Genomic DNA, 22892 nt, shown 5'->3' with positions numbered 1-22892 from the left:
ATGTAATTTTTACCTTTTAAGATGCATGTGGCTAAACCCGCTTGCCTGGTACAGTTTGGCCAGTGACTGTACACTTAAATACTATTTGGAATGAAAATAGGCCTGCAGTAGAACATATCATTTTAATCAAATTTTTACAAGATACCAGATATCCCTTGTGTGGGCATATTTAATTAATCAAGTCAATGTATAAAAGAAATAAATGTATACTTCATGTAGCTTGCAGCCAAAATTGAATGATCAGTGCTTTTAGTTGTACTGTTCTCACTGTATTCTGGGAATGGCCAAGTGTTTAGTTTTATTTTGTGATTCAGTTGATGATAATTAAATTCACTTAGTGACTCGTTTTTTCTTACTGGTTTCCATAGTTACTAGTTTCTCTTGTTGGAGAGTCCAGTTCATTCTATTTTTATTTTAGACTACTTTTGCCTTAGGTGTCTCTTTATTGTTGTTACTGTTTCCTAAGGGGAAGACTTTTTTCTAAGGCACAAAGGCTAGTCAGGAACCCTGCTCCTTCTTTGAAAATCTCTCCTTATTTGTATCCTAGTAATATCTGGAGGGATCAGGGCAAGGCATGCTATACATCAGGGGTTCTCATACTTCTTCTTTGAGGCCCTCCTTACATGCTATAAAAACTCCATGGCCCACCTGTGTCACATCTTCTCGTTTTCTGCATATAAAAGCCAGGGCTGGCGTTAGGAGGTAGTAAGCAGGGGGCACCACAAAGCTAAGTTTCTCAGGCTTTTGCTTCAGCCCCAGGTGGCAGGGCTCCGGGCTTCAGCCCCATGCTGTGGTGCTTCGACTTTCTGCCCTGGGCCCCAGAGAGTCTTAACGCTGGTCCTGTTTGGCAGACCCCCTGAAATGTGCTTGTGGCCCCCCAGGGCCCTGGACCCCTGGTTGAAAACCACTGCTATACATGATGAAAAAGCAGCCCCGGACAGATTGCTTTTATTTTAGGTTTTGGTTTTTTTAAGTTATGTCAATTTTAAGCAAACTAATGAGGCATTCCCAATATAGTAGAACCTCAGTTACAAACAGACCTGTCAACTGCACATCTCCTTTGGAACTGGAAGTATACAAGCAACAGCATAGACAAAAAAAAGCAAATAAAGTACAGTACTGTGTTAAACATAAACTACTAAAAAATAAAGGGAAAACAGCATTTTTCTTCATAGTAAAATTTCAAAGCTGTATTAAGTCAATGTTCAGTCGTAAACTTCTAAAAGAACAAATAACATTTTATTCAGAGTTAGGAACATTTCAGAGTTAGGAACAACCTCCATTCCTGAGATGTTAGTAACTGAGGTTCTACTGTAAAAATGGATTTCTACATTCCCCGTTCCAACAGGAAAAGGGTATTCATTCATGTTAGAGATGGATAAAGATTAAATTACCTGCCTCGCTCTACCATAAAATGTGTTATGTGCCTTGGATTTCACAATTATTATGGATACGGGGTTTATTTATGGCTCCTGTGGGAACTTGCCCTTGGCTAGAAAATGAGCCACAAATGCTTCCAGATGTGCAGTAACACTTTGTGTTTTATGTCAGATCCTGAGTTTAGATCTCCATACAGTTATGTGACCAATCATTATCTGGATTTTCGTTTCCTAACTTGTCAATTTAGTCCTGAAGTTGCTACTTGTTTCTGATTCAGAGTACTATTTCAGTATGTATATTTTGTTTTTTAGATCCATAGAAGTAAAAACAAGTGGAAGTTTCACCTCAAAGATGGCATAATGAATCTCAATGGAAGAGATTACGTATTTTCCAAAGCCATTGGAGATGCAGAATGGTGAAGTTTTTAAAACAAAAAACTAAAAAAAAAGAAAAATCAGAAAAGGTTGAGACTTGGACATAAACTTCAACCAAAACTTATGTCTGCACATCAGAAAAGAACAGTACAAACAAAACTACCGCAGCAAAGGTAGAACGTGGCAACATAGACACTACTACAAATGGGCAAGCCATGGGACTGTAGCAGCTAGCATTGTCTGGGATACCTTAGGGATATCTTAATTATCAATTCTATATACAGGTACCTGCAGCTGGTAATTAGCATGTAAGGCTTTGTCTCCCCCTTCCTCCCCTTGGGTTAAGGTTTTAAAATTTCTTCCACTGAACTGAAAGAACTCTTCCCTTTTGATATACTCTTAGTCTGACAATGCTTATGTGAACACACATCTTTGTTTTGAACACTTCCTTTTGGTAGTGAGGGTGGTCAGAATATTGTTTGAATGGCATGCAGGCTTTGTACAGAAGAGTAAGAATTAAGGTGATACATTTTAATTATCTTGTATAACAAATATTTTTAATTCTGCTATAGTCATGTATAATTTTAACTACAGTTTTTTCTCAGTTCTTCTCCCATAAACAAATTCTCATGCCTAGCAGTTACAAAATGTAAAATGATTACTTATATTTTCCAGCCATTTCAGTTTGACACAAATTACTCTTCCTTTGAAAAGTGCTGAGCACCTGTAGCTCCTTCTGAAAAATCAAACCACTTACTTTATTTTTAAATATACTCTTAGCATTTGAAGTGGTTCAGCCTGATGGAGCTCAGAGGACTCTGTGGTAGCTTTCCTTCATTTCTTTAAAAGATCAGGGTCTTGGAGACCTTGCAAATGAAAACTCCAGGTATTGTGATCTTAGTGTGTGCATTCCTCTCACCACTTACAACATTTACAACCCAGGCATCCATGAATATTGTTGGACAAATACTACAGGAATGACTATAAATTGGGTAACGGAAGGTTTTATAATACCTTAGCTGAAGTTCTGCTAATCAGGAAACAGAGTTTAATTGTAAAATACCCCGTAATTTTTAAGTATATTCTTATTGACAAGTTAAGATGTGTTGCAGGTAATCTGTTTAAAATCTCCAGGTGACATGCAATTTTGGTGGGCTTTGTTTTTGTTCTTTTTAAAAGAAAGCATCAGTGAGGAAATAGTTTATTTTGTTAGAGTAATGTAAGCAAAAAATTAAAATAGTGTATCTTAGTAATGCAAAAATTAAGTCATCACATATGCTGAACCCTAACGTAATTTCAGTGGTCTGAAAATGACACGTCATAAATAGCAAAAGGCTTTTGCTGTTGAGGGCAAACACATCTTTTCTTCATGTGGTGGTTCTACTTGCAATCAGGCTTTCAGGAATGGCGTCCCTGCTGCAGCGGAGAAGAGGGAATTGGAATTATAGATCAGACATTTCCAACGAAGGAATGAGCATGCTTTATGTGGCTTCCCATTACAACTTAATAATGTTCTTACTAGCTACCTGAAAAGCAATGAAAAGAAGGCACAGGAAGGCAAATTTAACTCAAATTAGGGAGAACTGCAGAAGCAGAGACTTTACCCACTACTTCTTGGCTTTTGTTATTGCAAAATGAAACTTTTAAAATTGTTTTTAACGAAATCACAAGTGTATTTAATCAGCACTGTATATTAACTGCCTTCTGTTTCCCTTACCTGTCTTTCTTTACTGACCTCCAAGTGCATTCATAGTCTCAGTAGCTTAAAGGAAATTCACAGCACATTGCAAGGAAAAAATCTGAGCAGTTACATATGTTTTTGCACCTGTGGTGTCACTAAATAGAAGGAAATTGTCCTTAATTCACATGTAGAGCCATATGTTTATTAGTAAACCACCTGGTCTGCATACATTGTAAATGTCATTAAAGTTCAATTTCTGGTGTTACTAACTCATAGGTAATTAATGCTGTAATCATTTTAGGATACAAATTTGACTCTGGACTTCAAGGTATCTCAAGCTGAGTGATGTTTTCTTTTTCTCTGTACAAAGCAGAAATTTTGTGTTTTTTTTTAATGTGCCACTGTACTTTTAAAGCCTATGTGATTACAGTGAAATCAATTACTTATCAACTAATTATTGCCCTTGCTTCTCTTGTTATCTTTGAGTAGTGTTGATGGCTATCACGAGTAGATTCATATCCTTTCAAATTACTTAAATGTGGACTTAGAACAAATCCCATATGCTGCACAAATGAACCAATGAAACCCCTTTAGCTACAGATTCCTGTTTATACTACTGGAACCCAGATTACTGTACAAGATATTTAGTCTTTCTTACATTTAGAGTCCTTCACCCACATGTTTAGAGCAGACATTACATAGCCTCTATTTATTTTAAGGGATACCACAGCTTTAAAGATTACTTAAATTTAGTTAATCTTGAAGGACGTTTAGAAACCATCTGTACATGCACAGTGTCTTGCAAATTAATTATGGTATGCTTGGCAGATGAGGGTTTTGGTCTTTTAATACAAGTACCTGTGAAAACTTCTGAAAGCCAGTCAAATATAAACATACCAAACTGTGCTCTTATTGCTATGTCAAGTGTTCCTTTTTTAAATCAGAAAGCATGTTTTAATTTCATTTTATTGTAGCAGCTTGCTGTAAGAATGTAGTTTGCTTAATTTTATTATTGTACTTGAATTTTAATCATGGTTTTAATGTTGTAATTGAACAGACCATTTCATTAGGTTCCATAGAAACCATTCCTTTCAGAGAGCAAGGGATTCCCATGTTCGTAGTTTTTAAATTATTAATTTTTTTCCTTGAAAGTAGAAAATAGACTTTTCATTTAAATAGTTAAGTATTATGAAGGCAATTAACGGTTTCAAGAGGGCTTATGTTTAGATTTGCACAGATAACAGAGCACCTTTTTTGACTCTAAGATGGATAAAATGGGGATGATAACTTCATGGTTAAAATATTAACCATGAGGGCTAATGGAAAATTACAGAGCAACTGGACAAAGTTGGGAGTCTTGTGCCTTCTCAATTTGCAGATATTCCTGCTTTGTCAGCATGATGATACTCGAGGTCTATTGGATTCCTGAGACGGTAGATGTCCTGCAGTGCTTCAGTCATAAACATTTTAGCTCTAATTATATTGGCTTTTTAGTGTGTGCAATCATTTAATAAAAACATCAAAGTTGAAAAGGAATAAAAATGTTGTTTGCTAAGAAGATAATAGAGACTTAGTCACATAAGGAACTTTATATTGGACTATTTAAATAAAATTTATAACTTTATTCTCTCCTGCCCCCAATGTTAGTGGCAAAATGTCTGAGGTTCCATCCACCTTTTTCCTGCATTGTAATTACAAGTTGCTTTTTGACCTGAGTAATTTTCCTAGCAACAGACCGTGATTTTACAAGTATAACTATTTTCATCGCAGGTTTATTCTCAAAGGGAATAGATTTGCTTCTGAAGCACAGTTGGTGGAAAAGAGCAAATAACATATTAAATGTGATATAACAGTTTTGTAACAATGTGTTTTTTTTCTTTTCTATTTTGATGCAGTGTAAGAGTCAAGTAAACTTTGCTGGGTTTTAGTTTTGTTTTGTGAAAGTAACTGTATCATCCATCAATACCCAAAAGCAATTATGTCACCATAAAACACTACCAGGATAAAAATTTGTTATTCCAATGCAGGAGAAAAATTAGACCCTTTTCACTAAAGTTCACTTTGAAGTTTGTCTTCCATTTGAAAAAGTTCCTTTGTTGTTGTTTTGCAGAATGCAATAAAATGTTTTAGACCTGTGGCTTTAGGATACTGCACACTGTGGATTTTTATTGGGTCGCCTTATACAGCTTTGCAATTTTTTATAAAGATTTAATTCAGAATTGTTTCAGATTTTGAGTTTAGTGGTTACAGAAGATGGGGAAACTTGTATGTTGTTACATTTGTGTCTTTAGTCTTGGTTTCCTATTATTCAGAGTGCCTGGGGCATATGTACAAGCCAGGCCTTTTTTTCCTGCAAATCAAGCTACTGTTGCCTACTTTTTCGTGGTTCACTTTTTAAAATTCAGTTTGGATTGGATATTGAGGACAAAAAGGAACTTTTTTAAACAGGAAGAACTATTTTGGATTAGCTACGTGTGTAGCCATCTAAAGTTCACTTGTTCCAGCGTGCATTGGGTACTAATAAAAATATGGGGAAGGGGAATATCCTTTTTTGCTGTTCTGAGCTACTATTGTCAACTGCTGTTGTACATATACTGTTATGTGTAAGGGGGTAAATATATTTATTATGTTTGTAAAATTCATTCTGTACAATTGCAGATCAAGGTTGCTCTTCTGTGATATACAGGATATTATGTTTCAAAGGCCATGCTTGGAATACAATTAGAGAACTTAGTATTTTGATGTACTAAGACCTATTTTAAGTTTAATATTTTGCCTTTGCAAAAACTTTAATTAAAGATGTTATTTAAAAAATAAGCTTGCCATTTTATTTACTATTTTCTGATACATTAACTACTTAGACATACACAATTGTTTTAACTTGGACAGGATTCTGTAAGTATTTTCATAATCTAGTGAATTTTATTCAAAGCAAGAAAAACACAAATGTTTCCCTTTTAATCACTGAGGTGAACTTACTGTGTAGTCTCTTCCATTTACATGGCTCACAATGTTATGAGAAGTCAGCTTCTCATTTTGAGGTTGGAGGTTCAAATCAGCATAAAGTCTTCTTTTGCTGGTAACCTAAGCAAGACTTACACCATGACCTTTAGCGAAGGAAAAAAGCTAATCAAATAGCCCAGTACACCTAGATACTTAGTCTGAAGAACTGGAAATGCAAGATGAGCTTTGGATGCAAAAAAATTTTCTGAACATAAGTGATATAGCTTTGGCAAATGTATTTCACTAGTAAAGTCAGTATTTCCAACCTGACCAGATGGCATATCTTTAGTCCTTGGCAAAATGTAAGTCTCTTAAGGCTAATGATTACCGTGTATCAGCATCATTAAGCATATTTTTAGATGATAGGACTCCACTCCAAAAGAAGTATTACTAGGGCTGTCAAGCGATTAAAAAAAATAATAGTGCGATTAATCGCACTGTTAAACTATAATGGAATACCATTTATTTAAATATTTTTGGGTGTTTTCTACATTTTCAAATATATTGATTTCAATTAAAACACAATACAAAGTACATTGCTCACTTTATTTTTGATTACAAATATTTTGCACTGTAAAAAACAAAAGAAATAGTATTTTTCAGTTCACCTAATGCAGCTACTGTAGTGCAATCTCTTTATCATGAAAGTTGAACTTACAAATGTAGAATTATATACAAAAAATAACTGCATTCAAAAATAAAACAGTGTAAAACTTTAGAGACTACAAGTCCATTCAGTCCTATTTCTTGTTCAGCCAATTGCTCAGACAAACAAGTTTGTTTACATTTGAAGGAGATAATGTTGCCTGCTTCTTGTTCACGTCACCTGAAAATGAGAACAGGCGTTCACATGGTACTGTTGCAGCTGGTGTTGCAAGAGATTTACATGCCAGATGCTCTAAAGTGTCATATGTCCCTTCATGCTTCATCCACCATTCCAGAGGACATGCGTCCAGTCTGATGACAGGTTCTGATCAATAACAATCCAAAGCAGTGCAGACTGACACATTCATTTTCATAATCTGAGTCAGATGCCACCAGTAGAAGGTTGATTTTCTTTTTTGGTGGTTCGGGTTCTGTAGTTTTTGCATTGGAGTGTGGCTCTTTTAAGACTTCTGAAAGAATTCTCCACACCTTGCCCCTTTCAGATTTTGGAAAGCACTTCAGATTCTTAAATCTTGTGCCAAGTGCTGTAGCTATCTTTAGACATCTCACATTGGCACCTTTGCGTTTTGTCAAATCTGCAGTGAAAGTGTTCTTAAAATGAACGTGCTGAGTCATCATCCAAAACTACTATAACATGAAATACATAGCAGAATGTGGGTAAAACAGAGCCAGAGACCTTCAATTCTCCCCCAAGGAGTTCAGTCACAAATTTTTTTAATGCATTATTTTTTTTAACAAGTGTCATCAGCATGGAAGCATGTCCTCTGGAATGGCAGCTGAAGTATGAAGGGGTATACGAATGTATAGCATATTTGGCACGTAAATACATTGCAGTGCTGGCTACAAAAGTGCCATGCGAATGCCTGTGCTCACTTTCTGGTGATTTTTAAAATTAGAAGTGAGCAGCATTATCTCTCGTAAATGTAAACAAACTTGTTGTCTTAGCGACTGGCTAGACAAGAAGTAGGATTGAGTGGACTTGTAGGCTCTAAAGTTTTACATTGTTTTGTTTTGAGTGCAGTTATGTAACAAAAAATCTACATTTGTAAGTTGCATTTTCATGATAGCGATTGCACTACAATACTTGAATGAGGGGAACTGAAAAATACTATTTCTTTTGTTTTTTACAGTGCAAATATTTGTAATAAAAAATAAAAGGGAGTACTGTACACTTTGTTGTATTCTGCGTTGTAATTTAAATCAATAGATTAGAAAAAGTAGAAAAACATCCAAAATATTTAATACATTTCAATTGGTATAGAATATTCTATTGTTTAACAGTGCGATTAAAACTGCAATCGTGATTAATTTTTTTAATCATGATTAATTTTTTTGAGTTAATCGCATGAGTTAACTGCGATTAATTGACAGCCCTAAGTATTACATCTAGGAAGAATGTACCCAATACCTATAGAATGGGGGACTGTATCCTGGAAAGCATTGACTTTGGTCACAGTGGACAAGCAACTGAACATGAGCACCTAATGGATGTTTTGGCAAAAAAGCTAATGATCCTTGGATGTATAAACAGGTATACAGCATTGGTGAAGCCAAAAGAACATTACTATGTAGTGTATGTAGAAGTGTATGGTTCTGGAGTCCACATTTTAAAAAAGTATGCTGAAAATTTGAGTGTGCGCAGAAAATAGTGACAAATTCTTAGAAAGCTAGAACAAATATCTTTCCTTGTAAGGAAGGATAAGATTTTATAATGGTGAAAGTTTGTTTTTTCTTCCCATTTTAACCCCCACTCTCCTTGCACTCTTTATTCTCAGCTGCATTTAGGTGCACAATCACAGGGAAAAAGTAAAATACTGTTATGTTAAAATTCACACGTTTTGTTCTTCCAGGTGATTTTTCGCAAAATGCCTGTGCTGCCAGCTCTCATTTTAGGCATTTATTCTCACTGTGCTGTTGCTGATTTGAAAGGCAGAAGGTTGAAGTAATATAGGAGATAATATGCTTTGGGATTTCATGGGATAATACTTACCCATCTGGTTCAGTCCATCTCCAAGAGCAACTGGATACACTGGAGGTGGCAGAAAGATTTTAGACAAAGGAACATTCTTTCCCTGAAGTCTTCCTGCTGGATGCTGCAAATTAGAAAGACACCTGTTGCTGAGTCTAATTATCTTTTCTGTCATTTATACTACTTGCTCTATAACAGTGTTAATGTTGCTGTTATATGTCCAAAGGCCTAGGATACAGAGGAGCTATAGTGGTGAAGCAGCTGGGGAAAGGAAAGTGAAATCTGAATGGTAAAGATCTGCACTTGCAGGACAGTTTGTAGCTCTGTCAGCTTCTGCTTTAAACATTATTTCATGGATCAACTCTTTGTTCTTTTTCCCTTTGAGAGAAGAGAAGGAAGAAGAGAAGATAGTGATCAGCCATAATAAAAATAACCCAGTCTCACAAAGTGGAAAACAATCTATGCTCCAACTGGTAAGCTTGATCTGAGATGAGTTTGATTTTCATGTTTTGAAAGAGAAGGACTTTAAGTCTGAGACTATAATGTTCATGCTACTAAAATTATATGCTCAGTTTATCTTTACTGACTGCTTCTGTGTAAAGAAAAACATGCTAGTATAGAAGCGTAATTACTAATCCTTATAATAGGAGTCATCAGCTCCCAAACAGCCCATCATCCACAATGATCTTGGTCTTCAGACAACCTGTGCCAGATGCGGAGAGGGAGGAAACTTGAGTGCTGATAGAGGAAAATGGAAACAGACAGGATGAAACAACAAATTCCTCTATGTTGCAACAGAATTAAAGGACAATAGAATCTTCCTATCAACCTCTACTGATTACACTGGTCTACAATTTTTGAGACGTCATCTGCTTCAGAGATAAAATGTGCTATTTATTATGTATTTTGATGTGCTGAATTCAAATATGACAATTAAAACAACTGGCTACTGTTTCTAAGATATTTAAGTTTTTACATTTTATGTCTATGTATATTGTGTAGATAGTTTTAATCATAAATTGTAAATCTAGGTCTTTTCATGTAAAGCAACCTATACACATGATAATATTTCACCTGTCCTGTTTATGTAACACTTTAAAAATCAGCAAAAGGGTTATATAAATAAAATTTATTATGAAACAAAAGGCAAAAAACTATTATGTACATAGTTTAGTCCTATTTAGTGTCTACTCGGCGCTTCTTGCCTTATCTCTTGTATTCATTAAATGGACCATCTCTTGTGACTGTCCAGCAATAGTCTGCAAGCATTGATGGACTCCATTTGCCCTGATAGCGTTTCTCCATTGTTGCAATGTCCTGGTGAAATCGCTCGCCGTGCTCGTCACTCACTGCTCCGCAGTTCGGTGGAAAAAAATCTAGATGAGAGTGCAAAAAATGTATCTTTAGTGACATGTTGCAACCAAGGCTTTTGTATGCCTTGAGGAGGTTTTCCACCAACAACCTGTAGTTGTCTGCCTTGTTGTTTCTGAGAGAATGTATTGCCACTAACTGGAAGGCTTTCCATGCCGTCTTTTCCTTGCCACGCAGTGCATGGTCAAATGCATCATCTCGAAGAAGTTGACGAATCTGAGGACCAACAAAGACACCTTCCTTTATCTTAGCTCCTCTTAACCTTGGAAATTTTCCACGGAGGTACTTGAAAGCTGATTGTGTTTTGTCAATGGCCTTGACAAAGTTCTTCATCAGACCCAGCTTCATGTGTAAGGGTGGTAACAAAATCTTCCTTGATTCAACAAGTGGTGGAGGCTGAACACTTTTCCTCCCAGGCTCCAATGACTGTCGGAGTGGCCAATCTTTCTTGATGTAGTGGGAATCTCTTGCACGACTATCCCATTCGCAGAGAAAACAGCAGTACTTTGTGTATCCAGTCTGCAGACCAAGCAAGAGAGCAACAACCTTCAAATCGCCACAAAGCTGCCACTGATGTTGGTCATAGTTTATACACCTCAAAAGTTGTTTCATGTTGTCATAGGTTTCCTTCATATGGACTGCATGACCAACTGGAATTGATGGCAAAACATTGCCATTATGCAGTAAAACAGCTCTAAGACTCGTCTTCGATGAATCAGTGAACAGTCTCCACTCGTGGATTGTGAACGATGTTGAGGGCTGCCATCACACCATCGATGTTGTTGCAGGCTACAAGATCACCTTCCATGAAGAAGAATGGAACAAGATCCTTTTGACAGTCATGGAACATGGAAACCCTAACATCACCTGCCAGGAGATTCCACTGCTGTAGTCTGGAGCCCAACAGCCTTACTCTTGGGTAGTTCCAAATCCCTGACAAGGTCATTCAGTTCACCTTGTGTTATGAGGTGTGGTTCAGAGGAGGAGGATGGGAGAAAATGTGGGTCCTGTGACATTGATGGTTCAGGACCAGAAGTGTCATCCTCTTCCTGGTCTGACTCAAGTGAGAATGATTCTGGTGCATCAGGAACCGGCAGTCCTTCTCAGTGGGGTACTGGGCGTATAGCTGATGGAATGTTTGGATAATCCACAGTCCACTTTTTCTTCTTTGACACACCTTTCCCAACTGGAGGCACCATGCAGAAGTAACAATTGCTGGTGTGATCTGTTGGCTCTCTCCAAATCATTGGCACTGCAAAAGGCATAGATTTCCTTTTCCTGTTCAACCACTGGCGAAGATTTGTTGCACAAGTGTTGCAGCATATGTGTGGGGCCCATCTCTTGTCCTGATCTCCAATTTTGCAGCCAAAATAAAGGGGATAGGCTTTCTTAACCATAGTGGTTATACTGCGCTTTTGTGATGCAAAAGTCACTTCACCACAAACCTAGCAGAAGTTATCTGCACTGTTCACACAAGTACGAGGCATCTCTGCTCACTTTGGCTAAACAGAAATGTGTCCCTTTGCAAAACCAAACACTGACAAATGAGCACGACACTATATGATTTCTAGAGCTGATATAGGGCAATTTGTTCAGCAGAGTGATGTAAGCTTCGTTATGATTGCATCATCTATGACTTCTAGGAATAACATGATGCAATTCATATGTATGACGCAATACCAGCTTCAGATTGCATCATTCATTGTTTTGCCTAAAAAGCAAGTACTGTCCAAACCCAGTCATAGATTTATTCATAGATCCAGTCAAAGATGTATTTTAGTCATTTTGGGGTTTAAATTGAGATTCCTTCCATTTATAACTTACTTATCCTCCGCCATTCCCAAGTCAAGGGTCATATATACTGACCCAATAACATATCTTGAAAACTAGTCAACAATTTTAAGCATCATTTTCGTTCTCAGTGACCCAGAATTAGTAAAGTTTGACTACATTTATTTCAGAAGTATTTTGGCTGTAGAGCAGTGCTACCAAATCCAGGGTAGTAAACTGCTTCAATTCTGAATGTCTACAGACTGCATCAGAACAACACGCAGCACTAGGTAGTTTGAAGAACTATCATCCTACTTTGCTGAAAAGATTGTGCATATTCAGGAAGACTTCTCAACTAGCATAGATCTGCTCCCCCTATACCAAACAGTCTCATTTTTCCTGGAGTTCAGTACATTGATTCATCAAGAAATATTGAATGCCCTAGGAGTATCGACACTATAACAGTGAATCTTACCATGCTCTTCCTGACTTGTGAAGTCATGAGCAATAGTCCATGCATCATTCATTCAAGTAAGGACTCTTCCCTTCCTCCAATCACGCAATAGTTCAACCAACACTGGAGAAACTCACCTCAAATACATCCGTTCTAGCCAACTACTGCACAGTAACAAAAACCTCCTTTTCCTGAGCAAGCTTATAGAAAAGCTAGCCAAAGGACAATTCTAAGCTTATCTAACTGAAGCTAATATTCTAGGCCTGGATTCAGGGCAGGACGTAGACTGAAACCACTCCCATGCTGCCCAGCTATGAAGGATCTTAGGCGTCCCTAGCAGGATGACTGTCCAGTTCCCCAGGAAGCCTGTCTGACAAAGCTCCTGGGCTGGTAAGCTAGGCAGTGCAGGTGATTTCCAGGGAGCACAGTTTGTGCTGGAAACACCTAAAATGTCCCTGCAATTAAATACTTCAGAATTTCAGTCCCATTTAAAAAATTGAGGGTGTTCTTTTTTGGAGAGGGGAGGGGGGCTTTTTGTCCTAATTAGGATTAATTTTTTTCTGAAAGTTTTTGTTTTGTTTTTTGTTTTTTGGCTCAATGGAAATTCCATTTTCCAGACAGCTCTTCTCTGTAGTGTGTCAAGCCAAGAATCGGGTGAAGGCTATGCAATAAAAAATGTTTCTTTAACCTATAAATTCCTTGGCACATATTCACTATATATCATACAAGGCTAAACATGCTGTTAGCCCTGAAATAATAGATAGCAGGTTTATACCCAAAGTGTTAGTGACTGCTAGTAAAAGCACTTAGCTCTATAGGGAGACATGGAGCTGTTTACATAACACTGAAGCAATGCCGCTAGGTGATGTGCTACTAAAGGTGCCATCATTTGGATGAGAAATGTAACCATGGCCCTGACCACTGCAGATCATTAAAAATCCAATAATTCTTCGAGTGATTACAAATGTCCACTCCACTGTAGGCAAGTGCACAACCAGCCTACAGTTGAAGGAGAGGCTCGAGCGCCCTCTGCTGCCACATGCTGCTGTATGCAGGTATAAATAGTGGAACCAACCCTGAATCCCACCGTTCCCCCTTGTTGGAGCCATTACAGCCTTGCTATTGCAAGTTATTCCCTCATTCCTTGTAAAATATATCCAGTTTTTGGTTAGTGTAGTTTAGTGGTTCTCAGCATATTTACCATTGTGGGCCACAAAGTGAAGAGGCACAAATCTCATCTAGGGACTTGGTACCTCATTCTGCAAGATCCCTTGTACCAAAGCCTTCTAAAGGCAAACTATCTGGGAGTGATACTGCAAAAAGACACTCTCCAAAACAGGCTTCAGCTAAAAAGGGGTCATCAACTCCAGAACCTAAGTAAGGTCCAACGAGACTGATCCCTGAACTATCTAATACAGTTTCTTTGCGTTATCTCCTGTACTGCGGAGATGAATTATGTTATGGGTACCATCAACAGTGGAGGCATACGCAGCAGCTAGAGAACTACTTAACCTTTTGGTGCCAGTTTCTCCAGCAGTGTAGGAAGTCTTTCAACCAATACTGGTGCCTAAGGATCCCACTCTAGCTGCTCGGAAGCTTGCAGTGCCAATACCTTCTATGCTTTCCTGGCCTTGGAAGACTGTACCGTTAAGGGGCAAACCAGCTGTGATTTCTCTGGAACCTCCATCCCTGGGCTCTAGTTGTTTCTCTCAGTTACAGTCCGCTTCTGCCTATTATCAGAAATCTCAGACTTTGTCTTTTTCAGACTCAAAGACTGGGTTCTCTGTCACAGCCTAAACAGGATATGCAACCTTCATTGGGAACTTATGCCCCATGGTTTCTGCAGCAGCCTCAGCAATGGCCACAAGATGAGGGACAATGGTCCGGTCAGGGATGGGTCCCAAGACCATGTCAATGGCCTTTTTGGTTGCCGTGGGTTTCTCCTCTCCCCCCGCCCAAACTGCCACACCTTCTCAGTCACCTCAGTCTGTCTCTGCAGGTGCACATCAAAAGCATCAGCATAGAAGGAAACATTTTCCTATCATCAATATTGGGGCTTGTGTCGAGCAGGTGGAAGCCACCCTAGTGGTTCCTCCAGCAAAGAAAATACAGCAAGCTCTGCTATATCATCCAGGTGCTTCCTCTTCCTCTTCACCAGATGAGGTGGTAGAGGCAGTGAGCAACTGTTCCGATGATAGAGCTCACTGGGACTTGTTAAAAACAGTTGCCTTGGTCCTGAATATCCAAGCTAAAGAGGTCTATGAGAAATCCAGAGCTGGTGGATATTTTGGTTTCAGCAGTGTCCACCAAAAAAAAAAAAAATGGTGCTATCCTATCTCCTAGAACTGGAAGGGACCTTGAAAGGTCATAGAGTCCAGTCCCCTGCCTTCACTAGCAGGACCAAGTACTGATTTTGCCCCAGATCCCTAAGTGGCCCCCTCAAGGATTGAACTCACAACCCTGGGTTTAGCAGGCCAATGCTCAAACCACTGAGCTATCCCTCCCAGGGTGGCTCTCCAGATTTAATGAGGCTATTACAGAGCTAATAAAGGCATTATGGCAGATCCTGTCTCCGCCCTCCCCCAACAAAAAGAGTGGATGGAAGATATGTCCTCTCTAAGGGATTTGAGCATCTGCGCACACGTGCCCATTGGCCTTAGTAGTTGCCACAGCTAATCAATACAAGAGGCAAGGACACCAGGTATCAACACCAAAAAGGAAGGACTCTCAGAAATGGGATCTTTTTGTTCGGAAACTTTATTCTACAGCTCAGGATTGCAAATCACACACACTCCTCAGTCACAATGACCTCACTTTATAGGATAATATATTCAAGTTCAAGGGTAGGGTACCAGACTACTGAAGACAGGAATTCACTGCAATGGTGGAGAAGGGCAAGCTAGCGTCCAGAACAACTCTTTAGGCCAGGTTGGATGCAGCTGACTCAGCAGCTGATGTCATGGCATCTGCCATGAAAACCGGTTACTCACCTTTTGTAACTGTTGTTCTTTAAGATGTGGTGTTCATGTCCATTTTAGGTGTGTGCGAGCCCACATGCGCAGTCATTGGAGATTTTTGCCTTAGCAGTATCCATAGGCCGGCAGTGGCGCCCCCTTGAGTGCTGCGCTCATGCGCTGGTATATCAGGCTCTGCTGACCTGACACCCTGTTAGTTCCTTCTTGCCATCAACTCCAACAGAGGGGCAGGAGGGCGGGTAATGGAATGGACATGAGCAACACATCTCGAAGACCAACAGATATAAAAGGTAGGTAACCACTTTTTCTTCTTCGAGTGCTTGCTCATGTCGATTCCGTTCTAGGTGACTCACAAGCATTGCCAATGGAGGTGGCTCAGAGTTCACGGTGTTGCAGCTTGCAGCACTGCCCTGCCAAAGCTAGCATTATCCTGGGTCAGCGCATAATGGGATGTAAATACGTGGACAGATAATCAGGTAGCAGCTCTACAGATCTCTTGGATCGACACCTAAGCCAAGAAGGCCTCTGACGCTTGTGCTCTAGTCAAGTGCACTTTGACTATCGTCGGTGGAGGCACACTTGCGAGCTCGTAGCAGTATAGAATGCAGGCTGTGATCCAGGACAAAATCCTCTGAGATGACACTGGGCGACCTTTCATGTTGTCTGCCGCTGCAGTGAACAGTTGTGTTGACTTATGGAAAGGCCGTGTCCTGTCGATATAAAAGGCCAGCACCCTCCGGACATCCTCAAAACTAATGCTTCTGGCCCCTGGAGTGTTTTGCTGGACTGGGCTGCATGGATGAACGGGAGGAAGAGGGGCAACAGTCGCTGAAACTAGCGTCCCTGTCCCTTCTTCTTGCAGGCCCCTGGTGAGACTGTCAAGGCTTAGGCAGCAGGGATGGCCAGAACCGCTTCTTGTAGGCTGTGGTGTATGCATTCATAGCGAGCGAAGGGTGGCCCTGGTGTCCTTCAGCCAATGCAGCCCCTCATCAGTCTGGTCTGAAAAGAGACCGTTCCCATCAAACAGGAGGTCTTGGATGGAGTCTGCATTTCTTGGGAAAGACCTGCAGTCTGAAGCTAGGAGCTGTGCCTCATCACCACCGCTGACGCAACCTCCCTGGCTGCCGAGTCTGCTGTGTCCCATACCATCTGGAGGGAGCACCTGGCAGTTTTGCCAGTCTGAGCTGTGTGGGTGAGCAGGACGAAGAGACGCGACGGCGGCTGAAACTAGTCTATCTGTCCCTTCTTCTTGCAGGCCCCTGGTGAGACTTGTCAAGGCTTAGGCGTCAGGAGCGTCAAATTCTTGGGACAGCCCCAGTGGAAGGGACTCCTTGAACTTATGGAGGGAATCCCATAAGTTAAAGTTGTAATGGCCCAAGAGGGCCTGATGGTTTGCCACCTGGAACTGCAAACTGGCTGTTGAATAAATTTTTCTTCCAAACAGATCCAACCATTTTGTCTCTTTATTTTTGGAAGTCAAACTGGCATGCCCTTGTTTGTCTCTTTCATTGGCCACAGAGACCACCAGTGAGCCCGGGGGAGGGTGAGTATAGAAGTACTCGAACCCCCTGGTCGGGACAAAGTACTTCTTTTCAGCCCTTTTTGAGGTGGTAGGGATGGAGGATGGAGTTTGCCAGAGACCCTTGGCAATCTTAAGGACACTGTTGTGCACCGGTAGTGTGGCATGGGTTGGGGTGGAGGCTGACCAGATGTTAAACGAGGTGTCCGTCTGCTCAGCCATTTTCTCTACCTCCAGGCCCAAGTTCTCGGGCACCCGTCGCAGCAGGGCCTGATGTTCTTTGAAATCGTCTGGCGGCTGGCCCTCGAGGGTCCCGCAACCACCTTATCCATGGACGAAGATGATGATTGTACCATCGGGGCAAGTTCCAGGGCATCTTCCACCATGGGGGAGGGAGGCTTTTAGGAGTGGGCGATGTTCCTCCGCTCCGACTACTGGGTGTGCACCGAGCCCGGTGCCGATGGTGCTGCCAGCTGCTGCTCTGAGGCGGTGGCCGATGAGCGGTGAGAAGGGGGCATCGCCACAACCAGCATTCTTCATGCGCCCCAATAAGGCCACTGCACCGGCCACTGGCCGTGCTGCCAAGTCAGCGCCGTCGACGTCAACGCAGCCTCGGGTGCCCATTTGCTCTGATGGAAACTAGGCGAGGGGCTGAATTGGGCTTCTGTGCTAGAGGAATCCTCTTCCAGTGACCACGGTGGGGCTGTCGACACCTGGGTCTGCTTGCTGGACGTTGCCGTTGGGGACCGGTGCCTGGAGCAGGGTGATTGGTGGCCAGTATCAAGGGGACAACTGGGACCTGTGCCTGCAAGACGATCTGCAGGAAGGTGAGCAGTTGGTAGTATGGTGACTGGCATCTTGCTGTAGGTGATCCATGTTTAGATGGGGGGAACCGGGACCATGGCACTAGAGCTTCGTCTCTGGGGATCAGTGGTGCTCCACTGTCTCCTGAGAGATCTTAGCAGCTCGCTTACCCTCGTGGGTAGCCTTTCCTTGTTCCTGGGGCACAGGCTGAGGCCTATGCTCTCTCAGCGCTGGGGGAGCTTGTGAAGGCGTCAGTGCCGCTAGGGTTTTGGGTCCCATGCCGCTCCCGGGAGTCAGTGGTGGACCTTTCACAGGGCTAAAGGCCCCGGCTGGAGGGGTGCAAGCGCGTGGCTCCGGAGTGGCTCGGTAGCCCAAAGTGGGTCCTTTGCCCAATGTCCCATGGTCCTTTTTGCTCAGTGCTGGGGTTTAAACTTCTTTTTGGGCACCGGTGATGGGGAAACGGTGCTGGGCAGAGCCCAGTCATGGGGCACGCTGCGCGCCGAGGTACTCAGCAAGTCCTGGTGGGGCTGCATGGAGGCCAGACGCAGAGCGAACTCCATGAGGAGAACCTGAAGCCGAATATCCTGAGTAGGGTCAGGTGTGCTCTGTCCTTTATACCTGCATGCAGTAGCACATGGCAGCAGAGGGTGCTTGAACTGCCCTTACAGGTATCGCTGAGGGGGGGGAAATATCCAACAATCGTGTGCTGGCATGCACTCAGCTACAGTGGAATGGCCATGGGCACATATCTCAAAGAACAACAGTTATGGAAAGGTAGGTAATCGTTTCTTCTTTTAATAACGGTGGGTGTGTTAGCTTAGATAATCTGATTCAGCCTGTCAATCTAAATTCTTCTTAAAGTGTTGACATAGCCTTGTGCTTTGTTTTCTATCCTAACTTGTTGCTGTGTGCTGTTAAAGTTGCCACCTTCTGCCCTGAGGTGGCTGCATAGATGGATGGTATAAAATAATTTTAGGATGGATGGCACCAGATAAATGTTAGCATTTATTTCACCCCTGGGTGAAATACACAGCCACCTCCTCGAAGGTCACCGGCATCTGAGCTCGCTCCATCACAGCCATTTCACTTCCCTGTCCCCTGGAAGACGGGACGATCTGGAGTGAAACATGGACGTGATTGCTCAGCCTTCCCTCCGAGCGGGGCCCCCTGGGGCAGGGGCCGGGCTGGGAAGGGGCCGTGGCCAGACTGGGGGCTCTGCCCTGGGAGAGGCTCCTGGGGAGCAGCGGGAAGGGCCCTGCTGGAGATTCCCCTCTCCCGGCTGCAGCCAGGGCTCCAGGCTCCCAGCACCAGCCACCGGGGCTCGGGGATCTCGCCAGAAGCCTGGGAGCCAGAGTCACCGCAGCGGCTGCGAGTAAGGTAAATTAAAAATGACAGTTTTTAAAACAAATGTTGAATGGTGAGGTCGAGAGAACATTTGAGACTAAACTGGGAGCTACAGGAAGATAGATACAAATAATATAGATGGATTTTTAAAAACCTAAATAGAGAGACATTGTTAAGAGAATCTATTTGCAAGCAGAGCTAGGAGTAAGGGGTTTGGGTCCCATGCCGCTCCCAGATCAGCGCATCAAGTGATTTATCAGGCTTCTATAGTGAGTGGGTAGGCTCACTCCCAGACCAACTTGGTCCCAATCCCTCGAGATTCCACTGCTTTACTTTTTTCACAAGCTCTTTAATCTGGTCACAGTAGTCAGTCAAAGCAGTAAAAGTGTCTACAGGCAAGCATAGGGGTGAAAGGAGTTGGCAGGCAGGTTATTTTTCAGACAAATCTGATTGCTGATAATGTAATTACAACTGATAACTTTCATATCCTACCCCCTTAGCTCTCCTTACCCTACCAAAACACCATGAGCTTCTGGGCCCTCCAAAACTATTTACAAGACCCTGCTAAAAATGTTCATTTGCCCATAAGACTGTTTCCATTTACCCACTGCATACTGGATTGTGCCTGGAAAACACACTACAGTTGTGATGCCACTGTTTAACGGTGGAAATCCAAAAGGCTATATTCAGTCATAGGCCAATAGTCTTATTCAGTCCCTTGGCTGGAGATATTCGGATGCCCAGTATAGGAATACATTGCATAATGATTTACTTTGTAACAATCAGATTTTTTCATTTATTGGCATGTCATTAATGGGTTTAATCAGGTGAAGATTAGGAGCATGCTGAAAGTAATTATTTTATTTACCACAGATTCCTGTAGGCAGCAGCAGCAGCACATAAATGATCTATAGTACTCTTTTATGTTACTTACAAAACAGAAGCAGAGCTGTTCAAATGCCACAACGATCAGTTTTTGAACTCTCCTCTGTTTGGAGTATGAACTTGGTACAGTTTGAAAATCAGGCAGTGTCGCAATTCATAAAAAAAAAAAAATGTCCAGTCAGTGACAAGTCACAGTGAAGGTAACATTCTTGGGAAAAGCCTGCAGAGATGTCAATTAACTATTACATTATTGGTTTTCATTTGTTGTCCGTTGGTGCTAGCCACCAAGATACTTTGGTGCCTAAATCCTACTTTTTAGGTACCACTGTGCACCACAAAACTCCAGTTCAGCTGCTGTCTAACCCTGTAGGCTCCAAAGATGCCACTAAGTCAGCCTGTTCTGCCAGCCTGGGTCCCCTTTACCTGCCCTTGCTGGGTTTGGCTCACAAGCCTCTTCCAGCCAAGCACACAGGCAAGGCCACTCCCAGCTGCACAGAGAGACAGAGATCCGCTCTGGTGCCCACTCCCTTTAAGGGGTACAAACCCAAAAGTTTTATGAAATTCACCCCCTCCCTCAATGTGGAGGGAGATATGCACAACTTCTTGCCCCTCCAGTTAGAAATTACATATACTGGGTTATATTATAAATAATAAACGTATTAACGACAAAAGGTGAATTTTAAGTGAATGTAAGAGAGAATTGACAGACCAAAGCACATTACTGAGCAAATAAACCAAAGTACGCAAGCTAAGCTCAATATACTTAAGAAACAGGTTACAAAATAAAATTTCTTACCCTAAATGTTACGTTATGTCATATTCATATCATAATCATATTTTAATAAATATGGAGTGAAACATCATAGAAGTATGTAGCCTTGCTAATACCTAGTACTGAAAAAGCTGGATACAGCAGATCCTGGATTTCCTCTTCATTCCAAGAATTCTTCCCAAAGAAAACATCAAACGATGATTAGAAATCTTTTCAAATTATAGTTAGCTTTAAAATCCCCTTGTGTAAAGAATAAAAAGGATTGGTTCTAACCTTTCATTCTTGCAACTGGAAAAACTTCTTATGATGGGACTGTCACACACGAGGCCCTGAAGTCTAACAAGTCAAGTGCAGTAGCGGAATGATGCTATGTGTCAGGATTAGCCAAAGCCAATAAGATGCCTGCTGGTTCCGCCATCCTTATTTGGATCAATTGGAAGCCTATCTTGGAAGGTGGGTAACATTTTTGTTGCAGAAAAAGAACCATTATGTACCTGACAGTAACTGGTTCTTTGAGATGATTTAGTCAACATCAATCCCACTGTAGTTGTCCATGTCTGAAGAGGTCTGGATATATCCAAGGTGTAGTGTTTTCCTCCCCTTGTGTGGAATATGAATTTGAGACAAACACAGGTAAGTTGACTGATTTCAAGTGGAACTCTGAAACATCTTTGGTGACTAATTTTGCATGAGGTCTCAAAATTACCTTGCCTTTATGAAAGGACGTATATGGAGTCTTCTGATCAAAGTGATGGCTGTCAGCAAAACCATTTTGAGAGTAAGATGATGGATGAGGCACTTAGAGGGGGACTTCATAAGCCTATGATGGATGATGATGAGATCCCATGCTGGAGTAAGTTCTCTAACTGGTGGCTGAATCTGCATGAGGTTCTTAAGAAATTCTGACCCTGTTGAATGAGCAGATTGAGAGCAACTATTGGTGGATAATATGCTGAGCTTGCTGCCAGCTGAACTAAACAAGAGCCCAGAGTGCTTTAATTGTGCAAGTCATCCAGAATCTTTGGAATTGGGGCCTGCATGAAGTTCAGGGGTGTTGGACTGCCCATATCAAGAGCCTTTCACATTTAACACAGTAAGTTTTTCTCATGGATAGCTTCCTGCTCTGTGCCTGGATCTCCAATCAGTCTCTTTCTATGGACTCAACCAGTCAACATGCAGGCTGTCAGCAGCAATTTCAGGTCTGGACAGAATACTTGACTTGAATGTTGCAACCACAGGCCTGTGAGCTACACTGGGGGCTGCATGGACAGGTGCAGGAGGTCTGTCGGTCAAAATTGCCTTGGCCAGTTGGGATTTATGACAAGTCTCACCTGATCTTGTCTGGTCTTGGCAATCACCCCAGGGATTAGCCCTGATTCCACTGGAGAAGAAAGGCACTTGGCAAAATACCCGAGCTCATGCTTCCTCTGGCGAGAAAGTGTGGGCCCCTGGGCATTATCATTGATGGCAAACTGGTATTCCATCCAATGTTAGACCTATCTGATGAAGGATTTTGCAGTGACCACTTGGGGGTGGTGATGGATTATCAGGATTCATGAAGCTGCTAAATTGTTGCTGAGTCCCAGGAGGTGTGGGGCTGTCTGTTCTTTCTTGGGGCGGGGGGGGGGTGCCCAATTAAAACCTTCTTCATAGAAAACTAAAATAAAGGTGAAGAGAGGCTTTTCACAAGTGAGTTTTGAAGCTCAAGGAACAGAAGTAGGTTGACCCAGTCCAGGTTTCATCTGCTGCCACTGCCTGGGCTCTAGGACTCTGTAGGGTGGGAGGATTCCAGAGCTCAGGCTCCAGCCCAAGCCCGGAAGTCTACATAGCAATGAAACAGTCCTGAGCCCGAGCTGGCTGGCACGACCCAGCCATGAGTTTTTTCTTTGCTGCGTAGACACGCCCTTAGAGCTAATTAAGAAGAT

At 41.8% G+C, this 22892-nt stretch overlaps 1 protein-coding gene and 1 long non-coding RNA gene across 3 annotated transcripts in view; one reads left to right on the top strand and one right to left on the bottom strand.

Annotated features, from left to right (window-relative positions):
• GTF2A1 (general transcription factor IIA subunit 1) overlaps window positions 1-6252 on the top strand; it is a 42379-nt gene extending 36127 nt beyond the window's left edge. The window contains exon 9 of the mRNA XM_054024863.1: window positions 1692-6252. Within this exon, the coding sequence (XP_053880838.1) occupies window positions 1692-1799 (108 nt within the window). The 3' untranslated portion in view covers window positions 1800-6252. The remainder of the gene's footprint in view (window positions 1-1691) is intronic.
• LOC128835403 (uncharacterized) lies at window positions 3082-21645 on the bottom strand. Of its 2 annotated transcripts, XR_008444648.1 has the most exons (4): window positions 21241-21645; window positions 20245-20314; window positions 9095-9197; window positions 3082-3170 (listed from the first exon to the last, which is right to left on the bottom strand). It is a non-coding gene; the product is annotated as an uncharacterized LOC128835403 (long non-coding RNA). The 2 variants fall into 2 exon arrangements; XR_008444647.1 differs by lacking the exon at window positions 21241-21645 and having other exon boundaries at window positions 20245-21143.
• Between the last annotated feature and the right edge of the window lie 1247 nt (window positions 21646-22892).

Source organism: Malaclemys terrapin, chromosome 4, assembly GCF_027887155.1.
Source record: "Malaclemys terrapin pileata isolate rMalTer1 chromosome 4, rMalTer1.hap1, whole genome shotgun sequence".
NCBI lineage: Eukaryota > Metazoa > Chordata > Testudines > Emydidae > Malaclemys > Malaclemys terrapin.
This window is presented reverse-complemented; position numbering and strand designations above follow the sequence as displayed.